The sequence below is a fragment of the Dermacentor andersoni genome, chromosome 3, assembly GCF_023375885.2.
Source record: "Dermacentor andersoni chromosome 3, qqDerAnde1_hic_scaffold, whole genome shotgun sequence".
NCBI lineage: Eukaryota > Metazoa > Arthropoda > Arachnida > Ixodida > Ixodidae > Dermacentor > Dermacentor andersoni.
The window spans coordinates 168,603,657-168,621,660 of NC_092816.1; the positions used below are offsets into that span (position 1 = coordinate 168,603,657).

At 46.7% G+C, this 18,004-nt stretch overlaps 1 protein-coding gene across 1 annotated transcript in view; it reads right to left on the reverse strand.

Moving 5' to 3' along the window:
* The window catches only part of Nf1 (neurofibromin 1), a 193,328-nt gene that overhangs the window by 20,497 nt on the left and 154,827 nt on the right, over positions 1–18,004 (reverse strand). The window contains exons 44-46 of the mRNA XM_072287355.1: positions 17,064–17,289; positions 14,189–14,387; positions 409–696 (exon numbers count right to left, since the gene is read on the reverse strand). Coding sequence (XP_072143456.1) covers positions 409–696; positions 14,189–14,387; positions 17,064–17,289 — 713 coding nt within the window. The remainder of the gene's footprint in view (positions 1–408; positions 697–14,188; positions 14,388–17,063; positions 17,290–18,004) is intronic.

Consider the following 18,004-nt stretch of genomic DNA (forward strand, 5'->3'; position numbering starts at 1 on the left):
GGAAAGCCAGCCTCACAATGATGATAAGTGCAAGTGTGCAATTGATGAGAGTGATTCAGTGCAGTGAAAAGGAGTAGGTTTCATAGCACGAAGGAGTCCACCTACAGTGAAATCATGCAGATTCTATGTGCTGCGGGAATCAAGGTTAGCAATGCTTACGCATGCACTCTGTCCCCACTCTGCTACTGCAACATCAGCACCATGTCATCTTCTCACTGAACTACGTCACAGTTTGCACCAACCATTCAGTGCGCATTATAACCTGTTCTCTTGCCTCTTTGTCAGTCGAGTCATCAAACTGAACCTACACAGCTTTTCAACCTGACTCTCAATGCGACTGACATGACGGGCTCCCTAAATGCTATTGTAACCAGTAAATCATTCCGAACAAGCATGAGGACCACTCACGAGGACAGTCAGCACCAGGGCCTGAGTGGGGAAGTCCGTGAGCACATCGGGGTCAAGCAGGACGTTGTCCTCATTCGAGACAGACACGCGGGACGAACGCGGCGGTGCCAAGGCAGCGTCCCCTTCGGCTGTGCCGGGCGGCCCCTTTTGTGACCGAGGTGTCGGCATAGAGCTGCTGCGCTGGGTGCGGAACAGGGGACGGCCCCCGCCCTCGCTAGTGTCCAGGCTGCGCCAGAACTTGGGGTCCTTGGTCGACGACGGAGGGCCGGGCGGCGTGCCCCCACCACCCTGAACACGCACGGCACAAAACGGGCCTCAAAGTCTACTCAGGCATGTGCACTGCTAACATTATTGAAGACACACGGCCAGAACGAGCGAAGACAATGTATACACGTAAAGCACTGTTGCACTGATTATTTGTACAATTGATGGCAGAAATTTACAGACTTTGGGATCTGACAAGATGTTGAAATTCTGACAAGTTTGAGAATCGTAGCCCGTAAAATTGTACAAGGTTTTGTTGTTTCCATATATACAGTAGAACCACGATTATACAACTTTCTCGGGACCACAAAAGAAGCATCATAAAACCCGAACAACAAAACTTATGCCTATAAAAACACGGTTCCATGCGACAGATTTACGCCAAACTACAGTGTAAACTAGAAACGAGTACTCTCCAGGGCTTGAAAACCCAAATCACCCAAAAAGAAATTGCGAAGAGAATACTGCAGTACAGGACCAATCATGCTTTATTAAAACAAACCTTGCACCGCAACTCACTGCTGCAATTCCCCCCAGCCAGCCTGAATCGTGGCACACTGTGTGCTCAAAGGTTCTCCACACTTAAAGGTCCCTCACCAGGGCTGTCCTGAGGTAGCAAGCGCAGAGAATACAATGCGCGCTAACGATAGTGTTTACAAAGAATTACATCAGTACACACCGCGGAAATGTCTGAAATTTCAATCCGAACACCTTTTTCCCTTTCTCTCGCTGTGACCACGCTCCAAGCCGGACGGTGACGTAGTCGTGCCCCTGCGCCTACGTAGTCGTATCCGCAGTGACGTCGCTCGTGGTAACACACGACTTCAAGAATTATTCAAGGCAACATCTGTTATTCCTGTGATCTGTTGCTTGAATTTACAAATTGAAGTTTAGAGAAATAATAAAACACACAAACGGGATGTCTGCGTGTTTCTTGCTTTGCTTCGCACCGAAGAAAGAGAAATTACTTCCGCTTCGTCCGCTTGTTCCCATGGTCGTGCAGTCACGTGCGCAGGTACCGAAACTATGCCATTTTTTACCGTGTTTCAGCGCGTGGTCATGCTCTGCGATCCGCTCGTTCTGCCTCAGTATTTGTGTAGCACTGAATTATACCACTAGTCATGTGTCCTTGTGCACAGCGAGCAAAATCGTGCGTTACGCGAAACAAGACATCACAACAGCTCGCGTACAACGCCGTCAGCAAAAGTGCCCTGTGCCGAAAAAAAAGCAAAGAAAAAAAAAATGAAGGCGGGGCCCGTGACGTATGCGATCCTCGAGGTCCAGTATGGGAGAACGCAAGGAAGGAATTTCGCTTGTGGAGGCTAGACGGGGCGAGTGGAGAGAGTGTCTCGCTATGCAGTGGAGCTCGCCTTCTGAAATCATTGGTCTGCGGCACTGCAATATTTCTATCTTGGCTATTAATGAGCCGATTTGAAAAATTCTTGCGGCAGAACCCTCCCTAGAGGACACGTAACAACTTCCAGCAGATAACGAAAATTTGCTGTGGGGCCTCGTGAGGGGCCCTTTAATAAAAAAAATCGGTAAGTTTCTTTCGCCCCTTCTTCGATCCAAGAAGCAGGAGCTTTCGCTCGAGTTGGGCAACGTCCAAAAGGAGGTCCTTTGCGGCAGCGCGCGAACAGATGAAGCTCGGGATGCCGTCTATGTGTCATAGCACATCAGTGAACGTGGTGGGCACAGGCAGGAAACTGTTCCATCGTCGTCCTCGTATGATCTCAGTCGGTGGACCTCCTCAATGACGTCATCCGGCGACACCTCGCTTTACCGCAGATAGCAGCATTGTCATCGGCCTCAATGCACTCTGCAAAAGTCGAGCTGTGGTTTGATCTCTAAAATCGGTGGCAGCAAAGGCTGCATTGGCCTCGAGCGTGCAGCTCCATGCAGTTTTTCCGCCTCGTCAATGATAGTCAGCTTATCGTCGAGCGACAGAACCGTTTGCTTTCGGGACATCATGCATCCCCGTTGCTCGAAACAACCCAAAACTTCTTTACTGAATGCTGTTCGCTACTATCACGACGAAGAACACGTGCAAAGGCCTCTATGCACAACCTTGTTGGCGATCTGCTGCTGTAAGCATGGGAACTTGGAAGGAGAGAAACGCTCCTCCAGTGCAATGAGAGGCAATGCCAGCGAGAATAGAGGGAGAAAGTGATTGTGGAGAAGAAAAGGCGCTATTTCAGCACAGTGGGCGGCTGCTGCGGAGGAAAGAGAAACGAACAATGAGACGAGGCAGAGAAGAAAGCTGTGCAGGAGTCGAACCAGTCAGGATCAAGCGCACCACACGTGAAGGAGAGGTGGTACGAGGAAAGAGGCTCGCGGCACTTTCGTCCTCCGCTCAGTTCTGCGCTTCGCGTGGGTCATCGAAAACGCGGGTCAGGCATAAAATTGCGTCGGATATCTGAGGTTTTTAATGCATTGCTTCTTAAGGACTTCACAGGGATGGCGCTAATAAATTGCAAAACCTAGGTCGTCGCAAAACCGGGTGACGTATAACTGGGGTTCCACTGTACTAGCACAGTCTGGAAATCCAAACACCAGGCTGCGTTTCGAGTCTGCAAAATTATTTAGCCTTCTAAGATCCTGGGGACCAGTAAACTTTTCACGTTGACAGTGCATTGTTTTTGTTCCTCCTCCATACTTTCACACTGCTCTCATAAAGATCTTGCAACAGTCTTTATTGGTGACAACAGTGTAAGGAACTACATGTAAAGTCAGATCTCAATTTGTGATGTCATAATGGCATAGAAAAACTTGACGACATGCCAAAATTTCAGTATATTATGGTTCATTTGTTTCACGTAATAGTTCTGCGGAAGCGTATGGGTTTCGTATGGGTGTGAGGAACCCGTACGGGTTTCCTTTGTAGCAACTGCTATGAACTGGTGGATGTCTGATTTTCCCTTTATTAATTCATTTGTTTCAGCAGTAAAGCTTTTGTCCCCGGTTTCTGGAACAATCCTGGTGGTTAGCATCTTGTCAGTAAGCATTTGTGAACAAAATCCCACAAACTCGATCAATCATTTACTGCATAAAAAACAATGGAACGTGGTATAGCAGATGGCCTGGAGAAGAAAGCTTCCGTCCAGACTGTGTCTGCTGCTAGTGGCTGCTGTTACATGGTGCCACATGTACACGTGCTATCATCATCATCGTGCCGCACCAATGCTAGGTAGCCATTTTGCTTCTTGAAAATAATTTAATGAGCCTCGAAGCCATAGTAACATTCTTCGAAACAAGTGGACTTCCATTAATTCGACTCTGACAGGCCCGATGAAGCTGATCAAATTATCCAGCAGGCAGAACTGAACAAGAGGCAGAAAAATACTGCCCAACCTTCTGGTTTATTTGGCATTATTTGACTAATTCTAACACATTAGAATCAAACTTGCACGCGCTTTCTATGGGTTCAAATCAGAAATGAAAAAACGTTGAAATGACATTAGAGCATTAAAGCAACTGGCAAGGGCCAATTTCAGGTTCTAAATAAATGTTTCAGCTCATAGAAATGCATGGGTGCCAGCTGGGACCTTCGGTAGGGATCATATTAATGGAAAAATCAAATTAGTTGTAATCAAATTAACAAAAGTCTGCTGCATCCATTCGCAATAACATAGTGAAATGACATTGAGACAACCCCTTTCCTCTCTTTGACCACTTGATGTTTTCCTGTTGCGACTGGCACATTTGAAAGCATGAGTGAAATCAGAAGCACAATTGGTATGCACCTAACATGGTTCCTGTACTATCGCAAGAGATGGCAAATCAGTATATTCCGCCCTCCACTCAACTGATGCTGTTCTTTATCACCTGCTGGCAACAAAGGCACGCAAGCAAAGGATGCATGCGAATGACGAATTCACTCTCAGGCGTTTTTCTGTTGTTTCGTTCGTTGCCTCTATTTACATGCATGCATCATGTGTGGGAATCAATAAATTGATGCTAGGGAACAAATTTGTTTTGCTGAACTCTGGAAAAATATACACAGTGTTTAGAGGAACAAACATTCCAAAACATAAAGATAGCCATCATATTTTGGATGTCACTAAATTCAGGTTTCTTATACAGTTAAGGAGGGACACAAGTCTTAGAGACCGAAAATTGCAGAAAAGTCACCCGTTTGAAAACATTATTTTGGATTCTACAGTGTCTAATGCATCATCTCAGAAATTTTCATGCCTCATGGACCATTGATCTAGTCATAATGGCGCTTTGTATCATGCCGGCGAGCTGTATTTTTACTGATAAATGCGCAGAAAAAGGGCCTTTTTCCATGATGTGCAGTTGGTGTTCCAAGTTTCCGATCGCAGCCATCTTGGTCTCGTTTGAAAGAGCGACTCTTCTTGTTCAGTTTTCGTGCCACCACTACTCCGTGCACAGGATGGCTATGAAGAAAAAGCCCACGAAAGAGTTGTCCCGATGCGCAATTCCATTTGCCGACTGAGACGCGTGACCGTAAGCACTCCATGCCATTAGCTGATTTTCGGTGTTGTCTGCCCGGGCCGCTCAGATGTGTGCAACGTGGCACGAAACGATGTCCAATTCAGTTTGCTACGAACCATAAATTCAGCGAACAGAAGAAGAAGTACGCAGCAGCTTTGGACGATGCCGGCAATAGTATGCTACCCGTGCCGAGCGCTGTCGAAGCCTCCAGCCGTGACTGCGTAATAGGCTTAGCAGATGAACGTGGTTCTGGCAGCACAACGGTCCTGGCATTCCAGCACAACTACTGCAGCCTTACAATTTGGAGAAGGTGAAGGTGGCTCAAGAAAAACTACAGGACATTGCTTCAACGCTGGCTACCAAGCGAAAATTGGATTTTCTCGCTCACACTGATACCGCCGCGGCTGGCTCGGATGGGATGCAGACGCGATTCGTTATGCTAAGCCGAGATTCTATAAAGGCTCTGCTGTCTTGTGTAAAACATAAGTTCAGGTGGGGCAGCGGGTAAAGACGAACGTGACTGCAGTCTTGCCATAGAGATAGTCATCTCGCGTGCAATCTGCAGCGATGACGCTTCGGCAAAGAGTTTGCCGAACATGATCGGCGGCCAATTGCGCACCCCGTTCCACGTGAACAATCGCTGTGCACGAAATGTATAGCACCGATAATTGGCAAATGGCTTTAAATGATATTTTTTTTAGATTAAAGATATCCATCTCGTGCGCGATCTGCGTTGATGCCGCGTCAACCAAATATGCAACCCATTCTTCGTCAGCAATCTCTGCTGCATGCGAAATACAGAGCGCCAGTAATCGGCAAAATACACACTTTTTTTTTCGATAATAAGCGTGTTATACTGGACCATGTGCCAGGGGCATGCTAGCCTGTTACAACTGGTGACATGTACATACTTCGTTATATTCCTGAATAAATCAAGTTCTCTGTGTTTTTCTCAATTTTCTCAAAACTAACTTTTCGCTCAGCCTGCTTGTTTGTGGCAACAATATCTCAAGATCTAGGTCAGCTACAGCTGTGATTTCTTGTTATAAGCAGCTAAATGCATAGTGGTTGAAGTGCTGCAAGCAGATTCCTCATTTTTTCCCCCCCAAATTCTTTTTTTATTTGCTTTCGTTTTTGTTGCCTAGTAGTCATACTGCAAACACTGAACTTTGATGAGCTGCTAAATTGCCAACTGTTGTTGGATTTAGAAACTGCTTGCAGCACTTCCTTCCTTAAACATTCAGCAGTCCACTCATGCATTATTATTGCTTTCTGCACAATATTTTTTTACCTATTGTCTCGACAAAAAATACTAATGGACTTTTAATTATTGCCGCAACTATTTACTCTATCAAAATATAATCCAATTTTTGTAATCAGCTCAAAAAGCTGAATAAGACGATGTCTTCTAATTAAATTTGGTCTAAAAGTAAGTAAGATAGCTCTATACACCATGTCCCACCTTAAACCTCGATATAACAAAGTAAGTAAAGTCGACAATTTGCTTCGTTATATCGAAATTTCGTTTTATTGAAATTCAATCTTTTATGCAAATAAGTACAGTCGCCAATCTATTTTTCTTCCATGGAAAGGTGCCGCAGAATTTTCCTAATTATCGGGTAACCGAAAAAAGCAAATTTGAATAAGAAAACAAATAACTTTGATAAATTAGGGAGTCGGCGACGAATTACACGGTTTCATGCTACAAACGTACGAATTAAGTGAAGCCAGCCATACTTTCCCGTGCACTCCGCCCCAGTGGCTGATAGCCTCACCCAAACTGGGATGACGCTATAATGAAAAGCGCCGGCAGTGGGGAGCAAATGCTTCGTCTGCCTCTCCTCCAGCAGGTCACCGAAACTCTACATTACGGAACCTTCAATACTAAACGTGCGGGCAGATAGCTAACATGGTGCCATGCCATCTCGGCACGCCCACCCCTTGCACACATGGCAGATTACCCATAAGCAGGGTGCACGGTTGCGCATGCGCTCAGCCGCGCTTACAGCCATGCACATACACAGTCAAGATGAGCGCAAACGTATCCCTTCTCCCCATCCTGCCCCTCGTGCGTGCTCGATCGTGGTACCGCGATCTCACTCCCCTCCCCCTCTTTCCCTTTGCTTGTGTGGGGAGGCAGCACCCGTACGTGAAGCCACCATCCATCTTTCTCACCCTTGCACACTTTCACTCACACCTAAAGCACAAAGTGCGCGAGGAGCGATAGAATCTTATCACATTTGGACTCTAAACGGAACGCGATGTGGCTCCCCTTCGGCGGTCGCTTTTGTCGTGCCGCACGCGATTTGTGAGGTGCGCTTGCAAGCAGTCACTTGTATTTCGATCATTTGACCATCTGCATCCACAGAAGTTTTCATTTATTGTCTTGGCATTCCTTTGCAACGGCAGCGAAACTTCATTAAATTGAAATGGCATACAAACAAACTTCGTCGTATTGAGGTTCTAAATACATGGTGTTAGTTCAACAAGAGGTTATGAAAAGTTAAATACTTCATTATATCGAGAATTTCGTTATATTGAAGTTTGTTATATCGAGGTTTGACTGTACCTATATTCAGCGGCATTTGTGCAGTTTCTTTCTCTTTTTGCATGATGCTTGTCAATATTTAATGTAAGTACTATAACAGACATTTGAAATGCAAACAACTTAGAGATAACTTGAACGCATTGCCTCGTTTCCACTTTCAGCAACTTCTGTAATGGCAGCACGATTTCTGATTGTACACTTAGTGAGATGCCTCCTATACCATCCTTGGCGACCAAACTAGCAGCAGTGCAAGACGACGCTCTCAGTTTAATTATATAATAGAATACAATGCATTTTTCTGTGCTATAATGTTTATCTTTTTCACTTGAGAAAATTATATGCAACTACAAACATGCCCAATTTACTGTTCTCATGAAGAAAGACCAACATGGCCAGTCTTTGCCATTAGTTCCACATTACATACCTTCAAAAAATTATTTCTAAAGCAGAACAGACATTAAAGGGGCCTCGAAACACTTTTTGACCATAGTAAGAAATTGTTGCCGATCTGTCATAGAGGCTGCTGCGAACACGTAAGCCAAATATTCACTGCATAAAGCGGAGAATTTACAATCTCGTGTTAAAAACAGCAAATGGTTGCTTGTTCTCGCATCTGCCATGCTATCACGAAGCACCATCAAAAGCAGTTGGACCCACAAATGCTATCGGCAAATTTTGTGATCGTCAGAATAGCCTCACTAATAGATTATTGGTCATTTTGAGTTGAATAAATGAAACATATACAGTTTATCCTCGGTATAACGAACTTCAATACAGTCGAACCCTCTTATAATGATGCCGGTTTTAACAATCTATCGCTTATAACAATGAAAAGGTGCTGCACCATCAACTTTTGTATGTTTCTATGGTGAAATAACCTGCTTACAACAATGCCCCGATGCCGCATTATCTGTTACAACGATGAAGTCTGGCTGCTGGGTGTCAGAGTCGAAAGGTAGTGAATTGTGATATCCTTGAAAAAAAAAAAAAGAGAAATTCGCACGATGGGCTTCTGCTTCAATAGCCGCAGCGCATTCATTTTCCAGTCATCTCTCCCGCCACACTTCCACCCCTCTGAACACGAATAGGCTGCGCTCCACCACTAAGCCGCCCACCTTCCGAAACACGAATGGACCATGCCAACTGCGCTGCTCGCAGATTGCTCGCATGTTGCTCGCTGGCTCCTCATTCAGCGCAGTCATGGCGCAGTTCTGCGAACAGCTTAAACACTCACGTTAATCTTTGTTGGTTGCGTCGAAATCATTCCTGGTCACACAGTTTCTCAGCCTTGTTTGACCAACAGTTGGTTTGACTCGTCACCGAAACGGAAAATGACTGATGCGCCCGCTGATCATCAGCAATGCACAACGTTGCCGGTGAAAAGAAAGCGCACGCCTATAGATTTGGAAACTAAGAGCTTCTAACCGATGAGGCAATCGTCGTGAACATGCGTGTATCGGATAGCGACGCCGACGATGCCAGCGATGACACAGTGGGGCAGGCTGCCCCAGCGTTGTCCTCACAGGAGGCTCAGAAGATGATTCAGTCCCCTCCGGGGCTTCGTTTTCGCAAGGAACCTTTCGCTGCACTACATGGAGCACGTGGATACCTTGCAGAACGATGACAGCAAGCATCGCGTAAAGCATGCAAGGCTGATGGACATAGGGTTTTCTCATGCAAGCCAGTGAGAAGTACGTGACGAGATGCTTGAGGCGATCTCGCCTAGGCGTTTCTTCTGGATTTCTCAGGCTGACAGGATGCCGCAGCAACCTCATTGCGTTCTTTAAAAGGGCCCTTTTGAAGCCATCGAAGTGATGCCTTGGTGGTTCTCGCATATCGCTTGCCCCGCGCGATCCCTCTTTGTAGTTGTTATAGCTGTGCCATTCTTTAACGCCGACAGCCATGGCCTGCTACATGCAATCGGAGCACCCAGGAAGCAGTTAAAATGAGTGAAGAACAGCCAGGTGGAGGAAGGTGGTGGGGAGGGGCACTGGCCTCCCCGTCATTATAGTTTTCACACGCTCAGCCCTGCCATCCTATTTTCATTTTTTCATGCGACCCGATTACAACAATGGAATTTTCGTGGCACTTGAATATTGTTATAAGCAGGTTCTACTGTATAATGAAATGCATGATATAAAGAAGTATTTACCTTTGGATAACTTCTTGCCCATTGTACACCATGCATTTAGAACCTCAATATACTGAAGTGTGTTTATACCTGACATCAATACAGTCTACACTCGTTACAACAGACCCACGTACAACAGACTTTCGGATATAACGGGCCATATTTCAACCTTAGTTTGGTCTACCTATTTTATTAATGCAATGAAGTTCGCCTTTAACGGACCACGCTATGACTGACTATCGGCTACAGCAGAAGAAATTAGAGGCAATTTTCGTCAAAATGTGGCGCATAAAATGGACTTCTGCCCTGTTGACACGGGCTGCCAACTGATTTTTTTAGAGTAAGCCAACTATTGCGGCTCAATATCTTGCGCGCTAGGGAGGGAGGAAAGCGGGATGGCAGCATGCCGTCTTTCGCGCGTGAGGCATGGGAGGGGGGGAGGCGACGGAAAGAGGGAGGTTCTACTCCAGTGGCTGCTGTGAATGGCGTGGCTGCGCGGGTGCCATATCTTGAAAGCGATCAGCAACATGGACAAAGTGGGCCAAGTGCCGGCAGCTTCGTATGTGCTGTGCTTTCGATGTTTAGTTCGCGTTAAAAAAATAATAATAAATTACGGGGTTTTACATGCCAAAACCACTTTCTGATTATGAGGCACGCCGTAGTGGAGGACTCCAGAAATTTCGACCATCTGGGGTTCTTTAACGTGCACCTAAATCTAAGCATGCGGGTGTTTTCGCATTTCGCCCCCATCGAAATGCGGCCGCCGTGGCCGGGATTCGATCCCGCGACCTCGTGCTCAGCAACCCAGCACCATAGCCACTGAGCAACCACGGCGGGTGTTTAGTTCGCGTTGAAGCGAGAGACAGCACGAAGGTCAATTCGTTCGCTGCTGCTGCCATGCTTATCTTGCTTAATTTGCTATCATAATCGATGCTTCGCTTTTCAGGTGAAACTGCGACTTTTTTTTGTTCGTGTTTTACTTTGGCCGTTCACCACTCACTCTTTGCAATAAAGCTGTTAGACATCGCGATGAATGTTTCGGAAGTGAGGCGTCTCGGATATTACGGACTTTGGATAAAACGGAAATTTTTTGTCGGATTATCAGGGTCCGTTGTAACGAGAATAGACTGTATAATGAAATTTCACTGCTGCCACAAAGGAATACCGAGACAATAAGTGAAAACTTCCGCACATGCAGATAATCGTTGAATCACAAGCAGCTGCTTGTGAACGCACCTCTCAAATCAAGAGTGACCGCCGAAGTGGAGCAGTGTCGTGTTCAGATAAACCGTATTTACTTGAATCTAGGTTGATAGTTCCTTTCATATAATCATATACCAAACTCTAGGGTCAGCTTAGATTTGAGGATTCTAAAAAACACTCCAGTTCGTAATTGAAAATTATAAATGTGTCGCATAGCTAGCGCCATCTAGAAAAGCCAGTATCGTAGCCGCTACTAGCCACGCCAGTGGCCTACTGAAATATACGAGCGATGTCGCCATTATGACCTGCGTCGTATTGGCGTGCGGCGTGGCGTTATCGTAATGGCACCAAACAGGTGATGCCACTGCAGTGCTGCTTTCAATCGAAAAGTTGTGCTAGCCGCAGAGGCATTGTCAAAGGTTCAAGCCGGGCAGGACTTCACCATCAATGAGGAAAACGTCCATTGTTGGAGGGGGAAACGGGGGACACTTTTTGCGTTTGCTGCAACGAGGAGATGGCAGCAATAAGGAAGATAACAGAGAGAAGTTGTTCACCGAGATCGCGTCGTGTTTTGACACGTACAAGCTGTGCAGCACTGTCTGCGCATGCGTGGGCATGCGGACGCGAGCTTGCGCACGTCTGCAAGCGTACGAGGCTAGCCGCGATGATGACATAGAGTAAGCTTTGCATGCTTATATTAAATAAATGCTGTTTTCATTTTGTGAACGCTGCCCCCACTTTTTTGTTTGGCCTACATTCAAAGTAAGTTTTTATAGATATCTTTTTTCTGGCTTCGGACATTCCGGAGTCGGCCTAGATTCAAGTGAGTATGGTATACTGTCAAATCTCATTACTAAGAACCCCACATTAACGAATTTTCAAGTTTAAGAATATTTACAATAATCCTGCCAGATTTCCTATATGTTCAAGGTAAGAATATTTCAGAACTGTGAATTTCATTACAGCACATATTTCAGAATAACGCACATAATTAATTTTCCCCTTTATAACCGAGGAACTTCAGTATTACGAATTCAGCTAAAAGTAACAGCGCCGCGACTCTCGTGTGAAGCAGAGACCGCAAGTGCAGTAGCTATCATCACCACTATGTCGAGCGCCAACCGCTTCACCGCAAGCTTCACCACGAACTTCCCCACAGTGCTGTGGCGAAGTTTGCACGAGATCCAACGATGAATGCAGCTAGCGAAGGTGCCAAAAAGAAGTGAAAGCAGTTTTCGCTGCAGGACAAATTGAACATATTGCAGGAAATGGACGCAGGGAAAAAGAAAATCGACATGTGCAGACAACGTAGCATTGCCCTATCGATGCTCGCAACCATTTTGAAAGACCGAGAAAAAATCGTCAAGCTTCACTGGGAGTCGCAACTGTATGAGGAAACAGCTGTGACTGGGAAACTCTCAAAATGTGGACCAAGTTGTTCTCACGTGGTTCAAAGATGCCAGACTGCAAAACGTTCCTGTGTCTGGCCCAATGCTCCAAGAAAAAGTCCGCGAATTTGCCAATTGACTTGAAATAACTGGGTTCGACGCCAGCACGGGTTGGCTTTTTCGTATCCACGAAAGGATCGGAATAACTTGGCAGGTAGTCTCGGGCGAAGAAAAGGCTGCTGATCGAGAAGGCACGGATTCCTGGTGAGGTGGCTGAATCGTACTCTGAAGAGATTATTTGCAACGTGGATGAGCCCGCATGTTTTTATCAGCTCCTGCCAGACCGGACGATGCACTTCAAAGGGCAGCAGTGCAAAGGAGGGAAGGAGTTGCATCTCCACAAGAGAGTCCTGCTCTGCTGCAATGCAACAGGCACGAAGAAAATTTAACCGCTCATCATTGGCAAGTACGCGAAGCTTCGCTGCATGAAAAACATCATGTCAATACCGTACGATTACAGCGATAACAAGCGAGCCTGGATGACCACAAAACTCTTTTCCGACTGGCTCATCAAATTCGACGGCCAAACGAGGAGGGATGACCGAAGAATTCTACTGGTTGTCAACAACTGCTCGGCTCACATTGTGAATTTTCGCTTGACGCACGTTCACTTGGAGTTTCTGCCGCCAAAGAACACATCCTTGCTGCAACTACTAGACAAGGGCATTATAAAGAGTGCGAAGGCGGAGTTTCGTAAGCACCTTGTGCAGCGGTTGATTATCAACCTCTGCCTAAAGCAGCCAACTGCCATCAATATTTGTCAGGTAGCGATAATGCTCACAGGAACATGGTGGAACTTGGAGGCATCCACTATTTGCAACTGCTGGCGAAAAGCAGGGCCTGTCAAAGTGCCTGTGCAGCTTGAAAAGATGACCTGGAGGTGACCTACAACAACCCAGGTCACCTACAACAACCCAGGTGACCTCTGGACGGAGGTTGTGGAACTGCTGCCCACCGTCTCTTCCTTCAACAACTACGTGGAGAGCAACAGCGCAGCACTAAGGACGACGGACCTGACTAACGAAGAGGTTGTTAGCTGCATTCGCAACATCTCAAATAACGATGACGACCCGAAGGAAGACGACTGTGGGTCACCGAACACAGAAGATGAGACTGTGTCGAACATTGATGCTTTAGTGCATGTGAACAAAGTCCGTACTTTCGTCACTCCAATGACGTACCCGAGGAGGTACATGTACTGTGCAATGTGGAAGATGTAGACGCATTCCTAATTGGTTGTGCATGCTGTACGCGCCAAAAGAAAATCACTGATTTCTTCATATAAAGCAGCTTTGAAGTGAGTGAAACACTTTTATTTGAGAGTATGCTTGTCTGCACACGCGTCTACTGCCAAGGTAAGTCGTTTTCATGCCTAGGTTTGTCCACTGGCTGATAGCTGCAAGTTGGTCATTACAGCAATATTTCAAAATAATGAACGATTTTCGGCAATCCTGCGGGATTCATTATATCGAGATTTTACTGTATACGTATTAAGATCCTATTGTGCCTCGCACACTTAATGCTTTGGGTGCGAGTAAATGTGTGCGACAGTGAGCTGAGAAGAATGGTGGCTTGGTGAGTGCCTCGTCCCGAGCAAGCTCGTGGCAACATCATCAAGCACGCGTGAGGGGGTAGGGCAGGTGGGGAGGTGCGAGGCAGCTTTATGCCCGTCTCCCTTTCTAGTGCCTGTGCCCGTTTGAGTAACTGGTGGCTGCAAGGTCGAGGTACCTGCTGCTGCTGCTGCTGCTGTGCCTGGCCTCCTCCTCCTCCTCCCTGGGCTGGGGTTGTGGTCCCCTGCTTGGCGAGCCGTGCCTGTGCCAGGGCGTTCTGGTCAAGCAGGTCCCAGGACTTCTGGCGCCGGCCGCCCTGCTGTTGTTGCTGGCCCAGTGGAGGGGGAGGGTGCAGCTGGTTGGCACTGCTGCTGCCCCTGCACGCAAGAGAAAGGGATCAGTGCGTTCAAGTGGCGAAATGTTTGAATCTAACTGAACAACCCAAAAGCGTTTTCTTGCCATAAACCTGACAAAGTACAAGACAGAAACAGGGGAAAAAAAGCCTTTTCTCTTTTTCTGTTTTTGAATACAGTAAAATTCCGCTACAACAGAGCACTTTCGATTCCCCATCAAAGGTCGAAGGAGTTACTGCATGAAAATTCCCACCACAACACTCTTTTGCTTGCCATTCTGCTTCAACAAAATTTTTACGAAGTAGTGCTGGGCTTGAGAAGTTAATTTACCGTGCAGGAAACACCAAGTCGAAAACCAAGTGCATTCTGGCATTCTCTACATTCTGGAAGTTTGACTGATGGATCGGCTCCACCAGAAAGTGCCAGGGATGACTAGATCTCACTGCACTGCACAAACATGTAGGCTGTCACATCCCAACAGTGATGGCAACGAGCTGGCTGGCCCTCCTTTGAAAATGACTGAAACAAGTGCCCATTATTTCTTTGGAGCCACAACCAATATGGATTTGCATGGGACCACATGATGGCACTGATTCCTACTTTGTTGGTTTTATGCCGCTGCAGGTTGCATGCGATCTTGCTCTCTCAACCGCAGTGTGGCAACTCCAGGCAGAAACTGAAAGTTTATTCATTCGGAAAACAAGGCACACATTATTAGACAAGCCTCAAAAAGCAGAAAAGGAAAAGGCGGTGTTGTGTCACGTTTGGCACTTTGCTCGTACCTGCTGATCCCACAAGCGTAGGCCAGGCCTAAGCAGCGCCGCTTCAATGAAGCCGGCAACCAAAGTTGTGGTTTTGTGCAGGGTCAATAGAACGGTCTTGGCAGCCACCGTATATGGCATATGGAAAGCCGAGGAATCACCTCAACAAGACAGGTGAGGCTGTGGGCAACAACAACCTAACGGTGGCAACTCGCTTCTTTGTTGCCATGTTTGCGACAATGCAGACATGGAACAGCCAGGAAAAAAATCTAGAAAAACACTATGTAGCATCTGAGATTTCAGGTGCCATTAATACATTGGTTCTGCAGAGTGGGTGGTGGTGCCACAAAGAAGTCCCATAATCAAGGACAGAAAAATCAGGCATCCGAAAAATTTGTTGGCAACTGTAGTACTAATTTCACAATAAAATGTGTGCTTCAGCAAAATTTTTCCCATCTTCCACGAATTTGATTATGGGATCTAAATAAGACCAGGAACTAAACTAGACTGGGAAGGCAATGAGAACTATGGGAAATAATTGGTACCAGGAACTTAGCTGGTCTGGGAATGGGAGCTATGTGAACTAAAAGGGATCAGGAACTAAACCAATCCGGAAATGGGCGCTGAATGGGACCAGGAACTTAGCTGGTCTGGGAATGGGAGTTATGTGAATTAATGGGACCAGGAACTAAACCAGTCCAGGAATGGGTGCTAAATGTGACCAGAACTTAGCTGGTCTGGGAATGGGAGCTATGTGAATTAAATGGGACCAGGAACTAAACCAGTCTGGGAATGGGTGCTAAATGTGACCAGAACTTAGCTGGTCTGGGAATGGGAGCTATGTGAACTAAATGGGATCAGGAACTAAACCAATCCGGAAATGGGCACTGAATGGGACCAGGAACTTAGCTAGTCTGGGAATGGGAGATATGTGAACTAAATGGGACCAGGAACTAAACCAGTCTGGGAATGGGTGCTAAATGTGACCAGAACTTAGCTGGTCTGGGAATGGGAGCTATGTGAACTAAATGGGATCAGGAACTAAACCAATCCGGGAATGGGTGCTAAATGTGACCAGAACTTAGCTGGTCTGGGAATGGGAGCTATGTGAACTAAATGGGGCTAGGAACTTAGCTGGTCTCGGAATGGAAGCTGTGCAGACTAAATGGGACCAGGAACTAAACCACTCCAGGAATTGGTGCTATGGGAACTAAATGGTACCGGGATCTTAGCTGGATGGGGAATGGCAGCTATGTGAACTAAATGGGACCAGGAATTAAACCAGTCTGGGAATGGGTGCTAAATGTGACCAGAACCTAGCTGGTCTGGGAATGGGAGCTATGTGAACTAAATGGGATCAGGAACTAAACCAATCCGGAAATGGGCGCTGAATGGGACCAGGAACTTAGCTGGTCTGGGAATGGGAGTTATGTGAATTAATGGGACCAGGAACTAAACCAGTCCGGGAATGGGTGCTAAATGTGACCAGAACTTAGCTGGTCTGGGAATGGGAGCTATGTGAACTAAAAGGGACTAGGAACTTAGCTGGTCTCGGAATGGAAGCTGTGCAGACTAAATGGGACCAGGAACTAAACCACTCCAGGAATTGGTGCTATGGGAACTAAATGGTACCGGGATCTTAGCTGGATGGGGAATGGCAGCTATGTGAACTAAATGGGACCAGGAACTAAACCAGTCCTGGGAATGGGAGCTATGAGAACTAAACGGGGCCAATGTAAGAGCTAGGCAAATGTAACTAACAGCAACGTATCAACGAGGTTCTAACATATACGTTACTGATGTAACATTTTCCAATACAGATCAGTTGTAAGCTGAGCAACTGCCCTGTGTCCTTTCATTTGTGCACGTCTTTGATTTCCAAGCAAGTACCAACTCGCATAACAACGCACTCATCTTAGTGGTGCAAGAGAGTACTTACCCAGCGGGCATGAGGAATGTTGGTGGACTGGGTGCTGCCGCACCTGTGGCCGAGGGAGAGGAACCGCCTCCAATGGCCGACGAGGAAGACGATGCCAACTGCGTCGGCAGGGAGGTGGGCACAGGGCTGGGAGGTGTGCGTGCCAGTGCCTCTGACGCCACCCTCGTCGACACCCGATGCTTCAGATGACAACGGCTGCGCACCTCCTCCAACACCGACACCAGTGCTGTGTGGTACACACAGAGAAAGCATTGGCTTTTAACAACCACATCAAGTTCGCACAAGGCACAATATAGGTGCTGACTAATCAAAGGAAATGTTAAAAATAGAGCACTCAAGCATCTTTGTGTGCCCAAAGCCCAATGCCCTGGTTGCACTCTTTTTTGTACTCCCTTGCACTCTGTTGTATGCCTTTTTGCATTCTTTCATATGCCCTGCGGTGTGTGTCCTGTAACTTTAGATGCACAAAGCCTAAAACTCCTGAATGTGCGCTGCTGCATGAAAAGAGAAGTTGCCTGCTTATACTCCATCTCACCGAATGCATGCAGGGCAGTCAAAGCTACAGAGCTTGTCAGCCGTTGAGGAACGAAAATGATGAAAAAAGGTTCGACCATTGCACCCACTAGGCGCCGCTAATGCGTTTGCGATCCTTCAGTTTAATGTTGGCACTGCAGGACTGGTGACGGACATTGGACGAGGACTTCTCCCTGTTCTTGTTCCAGGCTGGTTGACGAAATTCGTAGCGTTGACTGCAGTGCATGGATTTGGCGAGACGGAGTTAATATGCAATCTACAGCCTCATACATATTGGTCTGAATTTGTACATCTGTCATATAGCTGATGTTGCATTCAGGCAAGGCCGGGCATTATGATAGTCTAGGGGCAGCTGGTGGTGCAATAAAAAGGCAAGCAACTGAGATGAGCACAACAGTTGGTGGAAG